This window comes from Gambusia affinis, linkage group LG17 (assembly GCF_019740435.1).
Source record: "Gambusia affinis linkage group LG17, SWU_Gaff_1.0, whole genome shotgun sequence".
Lineage (NCBI taxonomy): Eukaryota > Metazoa > Chordata > Actinopteri > Cyprinodontiformes > Poeciliidae > Gambusia > Gambusia affinis.
In genome coordinates this window covers 6038366-6057722 of record NC_057884.1, presented here as the reverse complement: position 1 = coordinate 6057722, position 19357 = coordinate 6038366, and the positions used below count along the sequence as shown (strand labels likewise).

The following is a 19357-nucleotide window of genomic DNA, read 5'->3' as shown; positions in this document are numbered from 1 at the left end:
CATCTGCATTATTTGTCAAAAATACTTGAGTTAAGAGCAAGGGTGGATATTACATAAAGGACAAAATAGATTATCCAAAGTGCCAGAACACAAATAAGACTAACATGCTACTGATATGATGGCATAATTTGCAGATTTTTATTCTATTTAGGAATATTTGTAGAATACAAATCTGCAAATTATGCAGATGAACCTGCGACAGACTGGCGACCTGTCCAGGGTGAACCCCGCCTCTGGCCCGGAACGTTAATTGGGGATTGGCACCAGCAACCCTCCCGACCCCATTAGGGACCAAGGGTGATTAGAAAATGGATGGATGGATGCAGATGAACAGTTTATATGAATCACGATAAGAAAAAAGTACTAGCCGTGGATAACCAATGGACTGAAATACAAGAGATTACTATGTTGTGTTAAGTCATAAAAATGTAGAGCTCAAATGACTTCCAATGAAAAACTAATATGATTTAGATTTATGTCTATTTGTTTTTCAAATTCCTGTGATTTTCGGGAGATGCTTTTTTTTCCTCACTAAATCAGGTTGTTTCTCAGAAGTGCGCTGAACATCTTGTCCCCTCGAACGTTTTCTCATACTTGTGGAAGAATAAACACCCATGTCTTTGGGCAAAGCAGAAAAAGAAATATGGGATTAAACAGCAGAGCAGGAGGCTTAACAAAGCTGAAGTGCAACACACTACGATGGGAATTTGTCAGCCTGGTCTAATCAAAGTACCTGCTCCCGTGCCCTGAGGCAGTGCAGTTGGCATTGGGTTGATGGATATGAAATCCAGCTGCAGGTTGAGTGGGAAAATGTGTACCTGCTCCTCAAAGGACACAACAAGGTTTAAGTGCCAATAACTCTGCCACTGGAAAGATTTATTCCTGGTCATCCGTAGGACGTGATGGTGAGAAACTGATGTAATGTAACCTTATGTGTGACACGGTTGGACAAGCTTATGAGAGGAGAGTGCTTGGAAACCTACATTGAACCAAAGTTTTTTGTTATGTTTTTACTGCACCCGCCACATTTATTTCAGTGTTTTCCCATTTTCCCTCAGTGCCATCTTCCTACACTTAAAATAGTCAAATGTATCTTCACATATAAATGTAAGTGAAATGTTTTAGTTTACTTTTTACATTGATAAGAAACGTTTAATTAGCAGTACACGACTTTGTGTTTCCCTCAGGTATAAATTTAATGCGACACAGTGGCCCATTGTTTTTAACCCGTGTTCAAATTGGACGGACGAAAGAACATTAAGTTAATTTATAGCAGATTTATTTTCATACGTCTAATAAAAATTTACAATCCCATGGCAAAAATAAAAAAAGAAGCTGGTGTCTAAAATAAAACGATTCCCATTATGCCTTGTCTTGATGACGCTCACCATGCCAAATTAAAATGTTTCATGTCTTACATTCAGTGGAGATTCTGTGATTGTGTAATATGATCTATTCCTACGGTATTAAATGTTTGAGTTAATTTATCATTGGTAGACGATTACTTGAGTTGGTTTCAATCCGAATCTAGTGTTAGCGCTTTCCCACAATGAGCATTTGTACAATTTATTATTTGCGCCAGTTATGTTGCAAACGGCCTTTGGGTCTGAAAGACAACACTGTGTCACAACAGTGTGACAGAACAGAGTAAACTCCATCTCTACAATGTAGTCACAGAGTGCTACATGCATATACATGATTCATTTAAAGGTTAATTCTTCTTTCACATCTTTGCACAGACCACCTTAAATCTTACCATGCTAACAATTTTTCTAAAATGTAAATCTGACAGCATGACCTCTGCTGAAACTCAGCTCAGTCCTGAGATCTTCGTTCTTATTTTTAAGATATATGTTGATTATATTTGTTGTTTTGGTCTATTAGTGTTTGTAAAATCTGCCTTGCTGGTGGTCCTTGTTTGCTCAGCATCCTTTTAAATTCAATTTCAATTTGTTATTTAAAAAAAATAAAGACAAATACTTGCCAATTACAAGATGCGCGCGTTTGTTATTATTTTGAAGTTATTGAGGCTACATAGAGGGAAAAAAAGGATATGGGAGAGAAATGTTTGTTGTTGTTTTCTTCTTAATAATTATAATTTGTTCAGTTGGATCTCCTGATGCACAGTCACTTCATGTACAGAAAATGTTTGGGAACAACTGATTAAAATTTCATGTGCAAGGCCTCATCATGGCCCCAAAACAGATAAGCCTTTAGGTCACGGAGGCTGATTTTTGAGTTGGCTGTAGATCCATTGGGTTTTTCTGTCTGCCATGGTGGATTCCCTTCGGATGTGCATATTGTTTGACAATCTTTTTTCTCCTGTATATATGCTTATTATTAATAATAATAATAAGCATATATAACTTTATCAGACTGAAAAGTCAAAACGCTCCTGTCAACGCTGTGGGGTATTTCTGCTCTTCCGGAGCAATTTGTGGGTGTGTAAAAGGAGAAGTGCACAAATCGCATTGTGTATGTGTGCATTTATTTTTTATGATATGCAGAATATTTCACTGTGAGATTTGTTTCTAAGCCCTCGTCAGTCCTGTCATGTTCTGTTCTCAAGTGCCTCCTCTCAAGAGGCTTGATTAAGAAAATAAATCTGCGTCTGAGGAAAGTTTTTCTATCTACACTGTAAAAAAAAGTAAATTATGATAACACCCGCAGCTACAAATAAACATGTATAAATACGGTAAAATTCGGACATTTTTACTGTACACAAATTTTACCATATTTATTCAGATTTACCATAATTTTCTGCCGGTATTTTACGGTAATTTAGAGATTTCTTTTTCTTTCTTTCTTTTTTTTTTTTTTTTTTACAGTGTTTCTAAACCACAATGAAACAATAGTGAAACCACATGGTTGAGGTCCCTGAAGCGATGCAATCTGTGAGCAAAAGCAACAGAAAACTTTAACAATTTTTCAAGTTTGGAGCTTAGAAATAATTGATCTTTAAATCTAGATTTAATTCCTCTGCTGTCCTTTTGTTGTTTCAATGAAACACTCCAGGGTATGTTTTCTTTTTTTTTTCTCACTTTATATTAAATAAAACCAATAGTGGACTTTAAAGCAATAAACTTCATTTTGTGTCAGTTTCAGAAAAAGTCTGGTATAACCAAACTCATAAAATTGCTTAGAGAGATAAATTTAAAAAATAAAACAAAGATAAAACAGTATGAAGTCCATTAATTTATTTTTTTCTCAGAGAATTAAATTGACATTCATTTTGATGTAGTTAATTTATTACATTAAAATTAGTTTTGACATCAATTTAACTGGAGACTCAAAGACAGTTTTAGTGTTTGGTGCTAAAGTTCTTCATGACATGTTAAATAAAACAATATCTCCTGTTCGACACGCACTAGCATGGCAGCCCATTAAAAACGTTACTCACAAGCTAACAAACTAAATGCTGTCAAAACCTTAAGATTAATTTTACTCCTCTATGCAACAATAAGTTTAATTCTATCCACCCCCCCCCAAAAAATATTTGTACCTTATTTGCAATTTGTCTAGAAATGCAAGAATCTTTTTGTATTCTTTGTTACTGGTAGCATCTAAAATGTTGTAAAAACATTAGAAGAATGAAAAGTCACTGAAAGAAGCTCTTCCTGCAACATAGAGGAAAATTAAAGCCTTGAGTTTATATATATATATAAATAAATAAATATAAAGAGAATCCCCTTGCTGCACCTCAGCTGTTTTTCAAATCACACATAAAAATCTGTCGAAATTTTCCAACAACGCTGCATGAAACACATCTGTCTCAGCGGTGAAAATTCATGCAGATAAAGTGCTCCGCGGGAGGACAAAAAACTCGAAACATGTCAAAGGCACAATGGTGGGAAAGAAGAGAGGACTTCGACAATCTACAGCAACTTTCCAAGCAATTCTGGCCGTCTTATCTAAGAGCTGTGGAAAACAGGTGAGACTGGCAGCTGGGAAGTGAGTCATTAAATCCGAAATGAATTCAGCCGTATGCTTACTAAGAGCGGGCCAGGCGGCCTGCTGAGAGGTGTGGAAGTCTCACTGAGGTGATAAGTTGCAGCTGATGCCTCAAGCAGCACTCTGAAGGATTATTATGTTTGTTTTTACCTCGTGACATTTTCCTCATATACCTTAGATCAACATCTAAGGTATATGATGTTCCTTTTTAAATGGGGGAAGAGAAAAGTACATCATACATCTATAGTTGTTTTCTAAAAGTACATTTTCTGCCTGTGCTTGGTATCTTTCAATGTTATTATCTAAGTTGTCATGAGAACATCTTTATATACAGCTCCAATCGAGAGACATATAAAGGCAGTTCTAATCAAAATGGAGCAAAGACAAACCAACGGCACCAGCAGATGGAGAACAACAACTGAGTTATTAACTTTTACATTCTGATTATTATTCCTGGAAGTGTTCTGGCAAGGCTGGAACTTTATTTGATTCTGTCGAACTAACCGTACACCTAGCAGAAGACAAGCCACATTGTTGTTGTTGTTGTTGTTTTTTCATGCTTTGCACATTATGTACAAATGAATTTGTCAGCGCTCTGCCATGAAAACTTGATGTAGCTGTGACAGAGACAAACCTATCTGACAAATCGAGTGTGTTTTTCTGGAACAACTGACAGGGTTTCACAAAGGACACCGACATGACATAAAAAAACAAAAAACAAAACAAAAAAAAAAAGATCTAAAGCAATCACAAAGTGCCGTGTCGGGAATTTAAAAGTGGCACTCATCAAAATGTCTTGCATCAACACCGACAAGGGGCAGAAATATAATCAAGTCATATTACAGGTGATTATAAAATTCCCCTGTGAATAAAGACCCACGCTATCTTTGTGGTGGATTTCCAGTGGGGAAAGAGGAAATGGAGATTAAAGTCACCTCAAGGACCTGCTAAGCTACAGAAACCATTTTGTGCTTCTTACCTTCAGCAAAACCTTTCTCTGTGCTTTTCCATTAGCCTGAACGTGTCATTTCATGTGTGGTGTTCATTAAGGATACATATGTGCCATTATGTTTCCCAGAGCCATTTGCTGTGTGACCAAATGGCCTTTTAGCTCCTCCGCTACTTGGACACAATTAATCTCTGAAGTTCTCTGGCAGACTTTTTTTTAATTATTATTATTTTTTTTTTACTTCTAACAATGATTTATACATTAAATGAAAGAAACACATCTTAGATGGCGCCTTGAATGGATTTGTTTACATTTTACTCTCATTCCACCACCAAGAAAAAAAAGAAAAAAAGGATTTATTTCTAGTCTCAGCTAATAAAATTTTATGTTTTTTGCAGAATAGATTAACAGTAATTAAGGTAAAAAGGACGTTTTAGAAATGTGGTATATTTGAGGGAATCGCAAAAAAAAAAAGTGTGTCGTGTTGCCTTCAAGCACTTCCTGGTTACAAAATGTTCACTGAATGCGCAGCAAATGCGTAAAAATGTGCCCAAAATTATGGCGAAAATTATTTCTCATAACTCTGGTTTTATTTTGAAGTAAATACAAAGCAACAACAATACAAAAACACTACTATTGTAAAGTTTGAAGTCCGTGCTGATGACCAACCCAGTTGAAATGAGCGCTCCGTGTGCTGCCACTTCTGTTGCAGTAGCCATTTAAATGCGTCACGTCAGTCTCTTTCTCTTCGACGGTGTGGGTGAAATGCTAACGTTTAGTTAGCCACCATGGATTTTTGTCTGTCAAACAGGCAAAAGTATTGATCATAATAAATGGGCCGATACAGAAAAACTAAGCACATGTAATCAACTCAGACACCATGCGGGAAATGCAGTAATAGATCCTGTCACAGGACATGACAAGGGAACATTTCACTTTCAGTTATTTCTCATTGACGTAAAGATAGATGGTATGGAGTGCAAACTTCTGAGAAACAACAAAGTGTAGATGTTGGTATGGTTAGCGATAATCAGAACAATATGAAGAGGCCCAGGATTATCTTCAAAAACAGTACAAGTCTGCATCCAACTCTGATGCTTTCCCATCTCATCAACTTGAAGGCTGATAGTGAAGAACAGTAATATCTGGGTCCATACTTATCTCTGCACTAAACCACTCGTTCACTGACCCATTTGAGAGGGCATGGTACTCAACTATACACACTCTCCCACTTCTTTACTGTATGTACATCTGTGTTTGGCAATAGTCTTTGGGAATGTAACCTGGATAACCTTAATTCTTTACTGCTTGTTCTTGATTGTTATGTTGCATGTAAAGGTCGTACATTAATAACACAAGATACAGGCACACTAAAGGTTGTTGCAAGGAACAACAAATTAAAGCATTAAAAAACATCATACAGTCACCAGTTGGGAAACCGTAGTAACAAACATTACATTTGGTCAAGTGCCATCATCAAAATCACCAGTACACATCAAATATGTAATTCTATGATGAGTTAATGATTCTGCAAATTTCCTACCATTGATGTGAACTTTTTATTGTCATCTCCTTCAAAGATGTATAAGAAAAACTGAAATGAAGTGTGAGCAGAATAACAACCAATAAACATCTTCTACGTGGCAGTCAGTTGTTTTTCAGTAAGAGGAAAAAACTGGTGGATTCTCAGAAGAAATTATGCCTCAGTATGATTTTAGTTTGAAGTTAATTCCACTCAATTCAAAATTTGAGTAGCGATATTGTGTGTGATGGTTATGCAGAATATTTGTATATTCTGCATAACCGGCATTATGAGTGTCATTTTATTTAAATGTTGTCTGCAGGTTAACGCGAAGAGGCTTTGTACGTATGTAAGTGTGACAGTTCTCTAACAGTTCTCTTGCACCACCTATCGGAGAACTAGTGAAAATGCAGTTATCGGATACAAATTCATCAAACTGGGCAATAAATTGCTTTTAGATTGCAGTGTTGAAATACGCGAAGCTATTATCAGGCAATAGATTGAACTGACGAGACAGTTATGTTTATTATGCTTGATATTTTTCTTGTTTTTTTAATAAAAAGCTTATGGCACACTTAAAGTAACACCATAAACAAACGTCTAAACATTTGCCACTGCATATTTAAGCATTCGCTTTTGGTTAAGCAATTCCACAGAATCAATTTTCTTTTACGCATGCCATCTTTTAAGCATATATTGCCCTGATTTCTACCAGCACAAGCTGACCTCACTAAATTGACATGAAGCCAGAACTCATATTAGCCAGAAATTTGCAGAATCACTCTATTTTTGCCTTTATAAAATAACAACAACAACAACAACAACAAAAAAATCCCTAGTTGAGGCAAATGTTTGAGGTCTCAAATCAAAGCAACTCTGGCAAAATTCAGATGTTTTTGTTCTGGTACTACCTATTAGCGTTACAATGGCGCAAGCAGTTGCACCATACAATTTGTTTTATGTGATGTGAAACATAAATGGTGAATAGAAGCAGCAGAAAGTCTCACTTTTCCCCCAATCAGTCCCTCTTTCACATGTTAAGTACAGAAATGTAGCTGTCAAAACATTATTCTGTCATTCAAACTTTTAATCCATCTACAGTTGGGTTTCTTCACAGCAACAATATATAGTTTGGCCTTAAAAGCTCATTTCAAGCTAATACAACAAATATGTTTGGAAAGTAAGTCAAAGTACTGATAATGTTACTGAGGAACTAAAAAATAGCTAAATATTACGAGTAAACATGTTCGATAAGAACAGTCCTCTCTCAAGTTTAGCTACCAGTTTTTCCATTGACCAAGTGTTTTTAGAAACCAAGACTCGTAATCACTCACTGACAATCATCCTTCTTAATTTCAAGTATCTCACTCATTTATCCTGCGTGCCAAAATTTGCTCACTTCACTGTATCTTCTTTCAAAATATATTTTTACTGGAAAAGTCATTTTTCTTGTGATTAGATTCAGATTTCATTTCACATCAATAGGCAGCTACACTGTAAGGCTGTAGATGGTATGCCATTATTTAGACATGATAGTACCTTTATATTTTAGAGGTAAAACTTCAAAAACTCATTTTCTTCAAGAGCAGCGTATCTGATTGAAAGACCACTAGTAGCTTCTTTGTGTTTTGTATGTTGAAGATTTCTAGCTTATCTGACTTTCGATATTTATTCTCTTCAAGAGCGGCACTTGAACAGACGGAGCTCAAGAGCTGCTTCTGGTCCCGTTTTGTTGTCCTGAGAGCCTTGATTCGTGTCAAAAAGCAACTGAACAATTGTTCTGCTGAAGCATATCTATCTTGTGATTTTTAAAAATACCACTGTATTCCTGTTTTATTGGTCTGTATCATTAATTCGTGTTTTTTTTAAATGGGTTTGAGTTTGTGAACATTTTGTGCTTTTTCTTTGTGAAGATCGTTGGGGATTTTGTCTATGAAAGTTTACTATCAGCTATATGTTCTCTTTTTCTTCCTGTGTGCTCTCAATAATTTTGATAGCTTTTCTTTTCTCTAAATATAAAAGAAAAATGCTTAAACTTTACACTTGAATTCAGATTTCAAATGCCAAAACACAAACTACAAGCACTTTTTTTTTTGGTAAAATTTATTGTGTAGGCGATACATGTTTGAAGAGATTGTCTTGACAATGAAGCTGTCCAATTCCCCAACAACCAGGAGAGTACATGAAAGAAACTGAATTACTTTTCACACAAACTGTACACTATGTGAATATATTGTAGCACAAGGGTTCAACATGGAGACCCTTCGTTAGACGAAAACTGACTCCATGAAGCATCAGTAACAAAGTTCAAACCATCGTTTCTAGTTGAAAAGTGTATTTTTTTTGTTGTTTTTTTTTTAACTAGAGATGCACCGAGAAATCTCCTGTTGACCCGAACCCACCAATTTCCAGTTTCATCACCCCTGTCTGATGACGAGCTGGTCGGAAACATAAAAATCCTTTATATTTTTTTGATCATTGAACACACCATACTTAAAAACAATCCTACAGGCAACACTGTCAAACTTAGCAGGGACGCTGTTACTGACCAAGGATTATAAGCTAACTCAATTTCCTATCAGAGAATTTTAAGTATCAGTGAGGTGTTTAAGATTCACAGGAAGCACAGCGACATAATGAGCTATTTGAAATATAAATGTATTTATATATATTTTTTTTATGACATGTTGAGATTAAAGCCACTAGAGCACTAAAGTTTGAGAACAGGAAGGCAGTACGACAGAGTTGTTCTGTTTTTAATCCCTTTTGGATCTCCACTTGTGTCTGTAATTTGCAAATAATTGCAGTCTTTAGGAAACCTTGTTGTCAAAAAAAAAGGATCTACATTATCTTGGAAGTCATGTTTTAATACTATCCAAGCTAAAGGCTAATGTAAGATGCTAACGCTAGGCAAAATTGCTATTTTTGTATTTAGTCTAGGTTTGTTTCTTTTGTAAATCCTCTTTCTCACATATGAGGCATGACATTGTCTCTATATTTTGAATAACTAATGATCACTTATGGCAGGGGGGGCTAGTAAAATCCATACTTGTAGTCTTAAAGAGAAATCGACATTGGTAGGTGAAGAAACTTTGCAGGACAGTTTTAATCGGTGCATCTCTAGGCCCACATTTTTATTCCCACTATGCTCTACCTCTATTTTTTTTTTATTATTGTTATTAAAGATACGTTATTTTAAAAATCCCCACGTATTTTACACAAATGTATTATGCTCATTTTGTTACAATTTCTTTACAAAGTCTTCAGTGTGTGCTTCAATTCTGTAAACTCGAACACACAGGCGCCCGGGGCTCCTCAGGAGGAGCCGGATTAAATATCATGCTCCGAATACACAATGAAGACGCTTCATACAATCAAACATCCCGATTAGAAACAGTCATCGAAATCTGTCTTTTACACATAAACCGTGAAAGAAATCGCAGGGACTGAAGCAGATGAAACGTGAGCGATTATTTGGAAGAGAATAGTGAAAAAGGAAAGAGACAGCAGTCTGTGCAGCAACGTGTTAGTCATCTGAAACGGAGGGGGAAGAACAAAAAAAAAAAAAAAAATGCGTAGCTTCGTAAGTGCTAGTCTTTGAGTGGTTTCTCCACTTTTATTTTTTTTTTTTTTAGGACCATTCTTTGAATAATAATAAAAAAATAATAATAAAATGAAAGGGATGTGGCAGAGAAAAGGCATGAACAAGAATATGTGTAAAAAATGGGAGGGTCTTTCTTTTCAACCCTGATCTTTTGTGTTGTTGTCTGGATCCTCTTCACTGTCGAAATCACTGTGGAGGCTCTTGGCTACAGTAGTTATGCTTCTATCCTCCTTCTTTATCTGAACTGGTAATGGAGTCACTGGTTACAAAAAGGAGACAGAATTTATTAAATAGTAATTGTTTCAGAATGCTATAGCCAAAACTGACAAATCATTGTCATCATCTTCAAGGATTCCCCCAGAAAACTTGCTAAGCCCGGTGTTTTCTGAGTTTAAAAAAAAAGTTTAAAGTTGACAGGAAATTTAAAAATGTCACGTGATAATTATGTGTTATTGGAAGATTAATATCTGACCACCAACTGTAAAGTCTTAAAAAATGCTAACATAAAAAAAAACAACAACCTCTAAATAAGCAATGCTAAGCCTTGGTGGGGGCACAAGTAAAGCCTTTGTGTTGGCGGGAAATCCTGATCTTTACAGTCAAAAATTAAAGCTTGTTCAGATCATTTTTAATAAAACACAAAGCTCTCACCTGATTGGACGAACTGGTCTTCAGCTCCTCCGCCATGATTGCCGTGAGCGGCGCCAACAGTCTCCTTTCGCTGTTCGTCCGCGACAATTCTCTGCCTAGCGCTCTCGAAAACCGATTTGATGACGATAGAATCCTCGTAGATCTGCAGTGGACAAGAAAGAGAACTAATCAGAGCTTAAGCTGTTGCTCCCTCGATTCGAGATCGAAGAACCCATTTGTGACGATGACAGAGGCATGAAAACGAAGGTTTCACCTGGGATCCCTCCAGGTTGTAAGTCTGTGCATTGTGACATAGAAGGAAGACGTCCTTTTCCAAATCCCCAACGGTTCTGTACTTGTGGTTACGAACACGCTCCTGTGAGGCAGAGGGTGAAAAAAGTTAATAATTTAGACAGAATTTTATTCATCGTACAAGAGAGAATTTCACGAAAAGCAATTTCAAGAGTCGAAACCGGAAGTTTATACACTGAACTAAGAAACAAAACTTTCTTTCTTTCTTTGTCTGGCATTAAATCAGAGCAAACTTTTCCTTATTTCTCTCAGATGAGATACCTAAAAATAGTTTCTGCTTCCCAGACACCAGACATAAAAATGTCAGATTTTATTTTGTTACAATCTTCAGCCAGCATTTTCACAAGGTTATCTGTGAAGAACGTCACCACCTCTAACAGTGTTTCACTGTAACAGTACAGATTTTGGTGGAACCTGGAAGAGTTCTAATTGAAATGACTGAAATCCATCATTTTGAATTAGGTTACTATTTACTGAGATTTATTTCTGAACAAACTGAGCTCAGAAACAAAACAGCAAATAAACTCTAGCATCAGATTTTAAAACAGCAATAAAAAAAAACCTGGAGATTATTCTTCATAACAATTTTGAATTTTATTTTTATCTATGCTGTAACCACCAAATCAAATATAATAACAGTCTTCAAATTTAATAATTTGACTGTATATAAACGTATGAGTCCAAATGTTGCAGAATACCAACAACACAGTATAATGCATACATTTTTAGTTATAGGTTTGTGATTTCTCAGCATTTTGCATTGAAACACAGTACCATCTCTGAGTCAGGGTTTTGCTTTCGGCCTTGTAATACAATTTCCAAATTGCCCCCTTTATCCAGGTTTTTAGTATGCCATAACTTAATGCCTAACTTATTGTAGTCCCAAGAAAATGTGACCTTCATAGTGCTCAGAGAGTTCATATATTTTGAAACGGTGATACGGAAGATCGTGGAAAAACAAACTTCTCCACACGTCTGTCAGTACATGTAGAAACATCTGTGTGCAGTTGGTGCTAAAATCTACTGATGTTGGGTTGAATATATTTTTCCCTTCTTATTCCGTTAACAACCTTCATTCCAATCTGTTAATCCACATTTTTCATGAAGTGCTATGTTAGCAGTCAAGATGACAATGAGATCTGTGTGTGGGTCCCGAGAGCGCTCTGCGACACGTACTCTTATCCTCCTGAAATCCACAGGCTTTCGGATTAGCTCGTAATACTCCGGTACTTCTTTCTTAGAGGGAAGCTGCACAAAACCTTTACTGATCTGTCGTCCCAGCCTGCAAGAACAAGATGAGGCTTCAGATAATCTCAATTGATCAAAAAAAATACTTCAATGACATTTCAAAGTCCTAGTGGAGTCTCACAATGACTGGTTACTCCTCACATCTACAGATATAGACAAGAGAAATGAACAGTTTAACAATTTTAAAAGTTTATTTTTTTGTTTGTTTGAAAGGTTATAGAAAATTATTTGTTATAAACTGCAAATACAAAATTCCTTCCTATTCATAAAATGCTTAAATTGTTTACAAGTGAAAATCCAATTGAAATGTTTTCACGACGCGTTACTATTGTTACGGCGTCATCAGCTTTTTTTTATTTATTTTGTTCCTTTTTTTTAAACAAAATAACAAATATTAACAAAATATTATTTGAGTCAAATAGTAATAAAGTAAATTATGCAGTCAGTTTTACCATCACATTTCAATAATCCAACATGCTGAGACTGGTTAAGTAGGGCGTCTGCATATTTGACTGCTTAACGTTAGCTTGCTACTTAGCCAAAGTGGCAAACTTAAAAATTAGTTGATTTTGTTTTCACCGTAGCCTCTTATGTGTTGGAAACAAATGATTCAGTGAAGAAGACAAACTTCGTCCAGACTGCTAAATTTCCACTTACCCGTGATGAACGCAAAAATGCTAGGTAGCTTTTATGTGTTCAAAAAGGCTAGAGACCCCCTTGGTGACCTCTCTACCCCGTTGGTGACCTCTGTGTTCCGATTGCTGTGCACTGTACTTGTTGTGATTTTTCTTTTTTCTTTCTCTCCGTTTTTGTGTTGGTGTTGTTTTGCCATGTATAAAAATTTCATCAAAAATAAAGTATATATATATATATATATATATATATATATATATATATATATATATATATATATATAAAAAGGCTAGAGGTTAGTTAGCTTCAACCACAGCTAGCTAACCGTGGTTGACGTTCAACCATCTCGAGTAAGGGAACACAGTGAATATGTCAAATGAGGAAAAAAACTGCATATGAGATTAAATAGCCCTGCCACGTCAAAATTTAAGACCTATGATGATTTAATTTAACACCAACTCACATCTTTTCGTGAATTAAGACATTAATTCAAATTTTCTAATACCTTTTTAGCATAAACCCTGTTAAGCATCTGCATAGCTTTGTGTGTGATTAAGCTATGTTATTATTGAGTCATTGCTGTGATATTTGAGTTGCAGACCGGTCTTGGTCTCGAGACCATTTTTTGATGGTCTCGGTCTCGTCTCGGACTCGACCGCATTTGGTCTCGGTCTTGTCTCGAGACAAATGCGCTGAGGACTCAGGATTTGATTTCAAGACTGCAACTGTGGAAATATCACTAAATTTACAGCATACTGTCCAGCTTATTTGTTAACATGTTTGTTTTCATTGGATGCAAAACGCACCGATTAAAATCCAGGCAATAACGTGATTTGTCCATTACGTGTTTCCGTTACTGCCCCTCCCCATCTTTCACTCGCACGCGGCGCTCCAAGACATGCACAGTGGTTTTCTTTTATCGGCAGAAGATGTCTGTCTAATCGTCAGTAATAGAATTGCGCTGCATGAATCATAAGAAATCCGATGACGACAACTAATTCAGCAGCGCTTCGCTTTCACAGACGGTGAGGACTACGTCTAACTTTTTTCATCACTTGGAAAAGAAGCTCAAAGAAAGGTAAGCTCCGTTGACGTGTTATTAGCAAAGCTAGCTGTACAGAGACATTTATACATGTAAAAAAAGTCACTCACACTGAATTGTGCGGAGGTGTTGACTAACTGTGTCGCATATGTGGGACAACACTGTGTCCAAAAGTCTGCAATATAGTGATGTGACATTCACGAACGATCAGAGTCTTCTGTACTTCTCTTTACTAAGAAGACAGGACTGGAGCCTCACTGAGAGCCGTTCTTTGTTCTTGTAATGCTCTGTGTACGCTTAGCTATCATTATTTTATTTATTTATATACATTGATATTTATTTAATTAGCAAATAAATAAAACACAAGAACGAAAGAGCACGCTGAGCATGCGCATTGCCCATTGATTGTTTTCGTTCAAAGCGGCCTGGCTTTCCTTCAAAATGGCAGCTGTAATGTCTGCCATTATGGCAGACATTACAGCTGTCATTTTGAATTGTGCTGCCTGGCTTCATGCAGTGGGAGAGAGGGTGAGAACAGTCATGGTGAGCGCCTTGTGCTTGTTTACTTCTTGCTTGTTGCTCTTTGGTCAGTGTTCATAGTTGAGCGTCAGGGCATTGCCTCAATTGCTATGTTTAATAGTGCAGATTGAGGTGATTTCTGACATGAATTCTAAGGACAAATGCCCAGGGCGTTATCTTTTTAGATAAACATAACAAAGAGTTTGTTCTGCTTTTACTATTGGTTAAATTTATTTAAGCTCTTAAGTATTTAATATCTAGGTGTTTATGGGAATGTGAATCTTTCAGATCAATTTGATTTGCAATAACACTGATTAATGAACATCGCAAGTTAGACTGTTCCTGATGGACTTTCTGTCAACATCTTTGCAAAGCTGAACTGAACGGGAGCAGTTTTTCTCCGAGAGATGCAGGTGAACCCAACTTGAACTAGAAGCACAGGCAGAATAACTATGAAACATAAGGTAAGGCAAGGTATCTTACTTTACCTTAATTCTCATCATACCTTCATCATTAGCTAAACTGAAGGTGCGTTCTGAAGTGTTTTAGATATCTGTTGTGATTCCATCAAAGGTCTGACTAGAGGGCACTTCAGTCACTCACAGCATGCCTCTAAAGAAGCGCAGGAGCTTTCCCGTTTAGAGAAGTGGAATATTCTGTAATGACTTTGATAGATCAATTTTCATTTGTTATATCACACACAAAAAAGGTGTGTGTTTAAATAAATAAATAAATAAATAAATAAATAAAACACTCAGATAACTGCAGCTTGTGGAGCATAAAAAAAAGGCAAAATCAAACAATTCAAGGATATCCCATGGAGTCTTCACTTCAGGCCTTTTGACAAAGCTTTCACCCCCCACCCCCATCAACGAGTGTTATTCTTAACTTGTCCCCTATTTTGGATCAGACTTTTCTCACTTTAAAAGCTGAGTGTCTGCACTGGCATTCAGTTCTCTCTGTCAGCTTAACTTCAAGCTTTCTAGGCAAAGAACTGGAGGATTTGTGAATGCTTGTTGCGTTGAAGTAGCAATATTGGAACACCGGTCCACAAGCGCTAGACTGACCCGTCCTTGTAGTTGACGACCATATCCACCAGAGTGTTCAGTGTCTTGGTGAGCTCGGGTGGATTTGGAGGCAGCTTCTCAGCCGGTGGGCGTCCTCTCTTCCTTTTGACCTTTTCGCCCGTTTCTTGGCCCGTGTGCAGCTCTTTCTCTCCATGGTGATCACCTTTACGCTTCTTCAGGCCGATGTCTTCTTCCATGTCCTGCAGGGAGCTGATCTTTTCTGCCTCAGGCTGGAGGAAGAGGAAGCAGTGGGTGGGATAGCGGGTGGAGGGGAAACCTAGTAAACTCAGACAGACGCACAGGGATCAGGTGAGGTTGAAGGTTTTGCACGGTTTGTTCTTTTATTGCAAACCGTGTGGTGTTCTTAAGGTAGATGCCCCGAGTCTCGAGAGTGCTGTAGTACTGATGCCTACAGCGCTTCAAAGTTTGAAGTCTGAAAATCTCAAAAAGTATACATTTTATTTGCTAACTGGAGTTTTGTTCTTTTCTTGACTAAAATTTAGAGAAGCGCTGACAAATGGTAACTGGATTTGACAGATTTTATGCCAACCTGGGACTTGGAAGTCAGAAACTACAAATTGGATCTTTTTCTGATTAGTGATCACACCACACTGCATTTGTCCATCATCCGCATTAACAGATGGACAACCACACCTTTCAGTGCGGATGTCGTTACCGAGGTGAGAAAAGTCAGTTGCTTATTTTTGATATCAGGAAGCTCTTTTGAAGTGTACATAGAGGAAGCAAAACAAAAAACAAAAAAACAACAAAAAGCAAAAGCTGTTAGAAACTTTAAGAAAGGAAGTTGCATTGAAATCTCCAAAGGGAACACGCATGCAGACAGCTAATAGCTAGTGATGCTAGTCAAGCTAATTATGCTAACTGCAAGAAAAAGATGCTGGAACCTGATTAAAATACAGACTAAACTAATAATGTTCACCTTGTTTTGAGTGCAGAGCTGTGTAAGAACAACTGCTTTCTCTCTCTCTCACACACACACACACACACAGTGTGACAGCACCTCTGGCTCTGTTATAAATAATTGATTATAGAACGGCTTCTTAGTGCTACTGGATAGTTACAATGAATGAATAAATCATTTAACAATTGATCATATTAGACAATTAAGTCATATATTTTTCCCTCTCAGATATTAACTGACAAAAAATGTAGAGAGCCATAATCTATTTTATCAATGTTTAAGGGACAAAAGTAATAACTATTTTTTTTTAAATATTAGCTTATTTGCATACATCTGTCTGTTAATAACCTGGAGCATTTTACTAAAACAGCTGTTGAAACCATAGGCTATTTTAAGAGAAATTGGATTTGGTGCAACTTGTCTGCAGGCACGAGCTTTCACAAAAAAAAAAAAAAAAATCAAAGCTGGGAAATTGCTCACAAAATCTCTGACCTACTAATATCGTTAGATATTAAAAACTAAACATATTATTTATTCATTCATTTCTGAATTTGCAGGAAGCGACTATAGTGGCCCGGACTGATGTGCGGCGCCTTTGCAGATTTAGAACAAGTTATTTGCTCCAGAGTATATTGATGTCAAATTATTAATATTCAACATGCGACGTGAATGAATGCCGAACAGCTCAGCCACACTACATTCCAGAAAGCCGCAGCGCAAATAAAGAATAATATCAGTCACTCTGCTGGCTTGCTCGCTGCAGAATGGCACAAAAAGAAAAAAAAAAGTGAACTACAGCGTGTTTCTGCATCCTTCTTCATAAATATCTGCCGCAGCCTCTGTTTCTCCAACAAAGGCAAATTAGATGCCAGAGAACACGAGGATCCGTGCAGCAGCAGCAGCAGCAGTGAAGGCACGCAGACCCAGACTATAATACAACCAGGATCACACATCTGCTTTCAAATAAAGAGCGAGCAGCACACATGCGACGATGTGTTTTCTCAAGGACAGAGATTGGGATCGAGCTGGGACGCAGGGGATGCTTATTTGCTCGCATGTTAGTCAGAGAGGAAGAGGAGACGCGTCCAGAAAACGGAAGAGGGAGAGAGAGAGAAAAGGAAAACCAACAATCGCTGAGACAGTAAAGCGCGGCGGCATGACAGAGAGGAGAAGTGAGTTAGAGGTGACAACGACAACAACGACGACGACGAGAGCTGCGCCAATCTCAAATCCCGCTCATCATCATCATCATCATTATCATCATCATCATCGCTCGGTTGAGACACCTAGAAGCGGTCGCTCCAGCAGCATACTGGAGGGGATATGGAGAAGGGTAGCGGGGGAAGGTGGGGGGATAAAGGGGGTGCAGGAACGAGGGGAAGGGGGGCGAAGGGGTAATCCTGAAAGAAGCACATCCCAGCTGAGAGCCGCCTGCATGCGTGTGCCTTCTCCTGACCAGCCTGCCTCCTCCCTGACTAATCTGGCAAAGATTCCCCTCTCATCTGTTACACACACCTACATGCTCCCTCTCTTCTCCCTGACACACACACACACACATATGCGCGCGCGCGCACAGGCAGGACTATAAACTCAGACGCCCGCTCTCTCTCTCTTTACCTCTCTCTCTCTCTCTCTCAAATACACACACACACTTTTTTTTCTTTTCTTTTTTTTTTTCATATCCATCTCTTCCTCCCTTCCCCATGCGATGTAGCCTGTCTGAATCCGGAGCCCGAGGAGACAGAAAGACATGGAGGAGGATATTTACCTGAGTGCAGTCTGCAAGGCTGGCTATCGGGATCGGCTGCAGCTGTGGGGGGAAGAGAATTAGCAAAGCAGCATAACGGCGTGCTGCTAGTCTCTTCATCAGCTGATCACTCAGAAAGCGGAGCCCAGAAGGGGGGAGAATAAAAGCGCTATGTTTTTCATACACAAATCAATGAGGCTGGTATAAAAAAAAAAAAAAAGAAAGAAAAAAGGAAAAAAAAGAGAAAAGATATTAATGCCATACCCATCTCTTCTCCTTTCCTTTCTGCAGCTTTCGGGAGTATTTTCCTTTTTTGATTGTGACAGGCCCCGTGAAGCTTGTCTCCATTTTTTTTTTCCCCAGATGTTTTTTTTTCCTTGTCTTCCCACCCCCCACTGTTAAAAGTTCTCACACCCCCTTTTTTTTTTTTTTTTTTAAATTGCTTCTATCTTTTTTTTTCTTCTTTTTTTTTAAATGTTGCGCCCCTCCAGAGATGTTAAAGGCGCAGCAGCCACAACAACCTGCAGCTTGTACATTTGTATAGGCAGCCTGGAAATTATTCCAATTATTGCACGAGTGTTATTGACTCAAATTACACTTGACTCCCCTCTACGAGAAAAAAATAAAGAGAGAGAGATGGTGGAGGGGTGGAGTGGGTGTTGGCGAATGACTGAAAATCTGCAGCACTGATCGCTGCTGGAGCTCAAACAATAGCAGGAAAGCAGCCCAGTTTGGGCTAAAATTCAAGCACATCTGGTTTCTGTGAAACGATTTGATTGTTTTCTTTCTTTTTTCGTCTTCCAGCATGTTGTGCAAAACGTTCCGGCTCACACGACGGGAAAGTAGCTACATAGGAATGAGGGGAAAAGTTGATTTCCACACTCCTGTTAATGACATAAATGTATTTCAAGTCGGACAGATAAGACTGTATATAGTCATCTGGCATGTAGATTCTCTTTAGTTAGTTTCTATTGTTTGATCAAAGTGTTTTAGTGGCGAATATCTTATGTTGTAGAACAACAACAGCAACAACAAAAAGGCATTTGAAAGCTTGTAGAAGCTGCCAAAAAGCAATCTCCATAAATAGTTTTGCGTCACTGTGGTGGAATGTTGACCCACTCTTCTTTGTGGAATTGTTTTCATTTGGCGACACTGAAGGGTTTCCAATCACAAGCATGGTCCCGTTTAAGGTCCCGCACCCAGCATCTTAA

At 37.8% G+C, this 19357-nt stretch overlaps 1 protein-coding gene across 2 annotated transcripts; it reads right to left on the bottom strand.

Annotated features, from left to right (window-relative positions):
• Nucleotides 1–8750: 8750 nt before the first annotated feature.
• LOC122847253 (probable global transcription activator SNF2L2) lies at nt 8751–18513 on the bottom strand. Of its 2 annotated transcripts, none has more exons than XM_044144806.1 (7): nt 18411–18513; nt 18168–18209; nt 15478–15707; nt 12145–12250; nt 10931–11032; nt 10678–10819; nt 8751–10285 (listed from the first exon to the last, which is right to left on the bottom strand). In XM_044144806.1, the coding sequence occupies exons 1-7, from the start codon at nt 18492–18494 to the stop codon at nt 10164–10166; spliced, it is 828 nt and encodes a 275-aa protein (XP_044000741.1). In that variant the 5' UTR covers nt 18495–18513; the 3' UTR covers nt 8751–10163. The 2 variants fall into 2 exon arrangements, with proteins under 2 accessions (XP_044000741.1, XP_044000742.1); XM_044144807.1 differs by having other exon boundaries at nt 15478–15754; nt 18411–18429.
• Nucleotides 18514–19357: the final 844 nt, after the last annotated feature.

Coding starts and splice junctions, on each gene's coding strand:
- LOC122847253 (XM_044144806.1), bottom strand. CDS start 18,494: ATGGAGACAAGCTTCACGGGGCCTGTCACAATCAAAAAAGGAAAATAC. Junction 15,708..18,167: donor GCCTTGCAGACTGCACTCAG/GTAAATATCCTC, acceptor CTCTTCCTCCAG/CCTGAGGCAGAAAAGATCAG. Junction 11,033..12,144: donor TGGATTTCAGGAGGATAAGA/GTACGTGTCGCA, acceptor TCTGCCTCACAG/GAGCGTGTTCGTAACCACAA.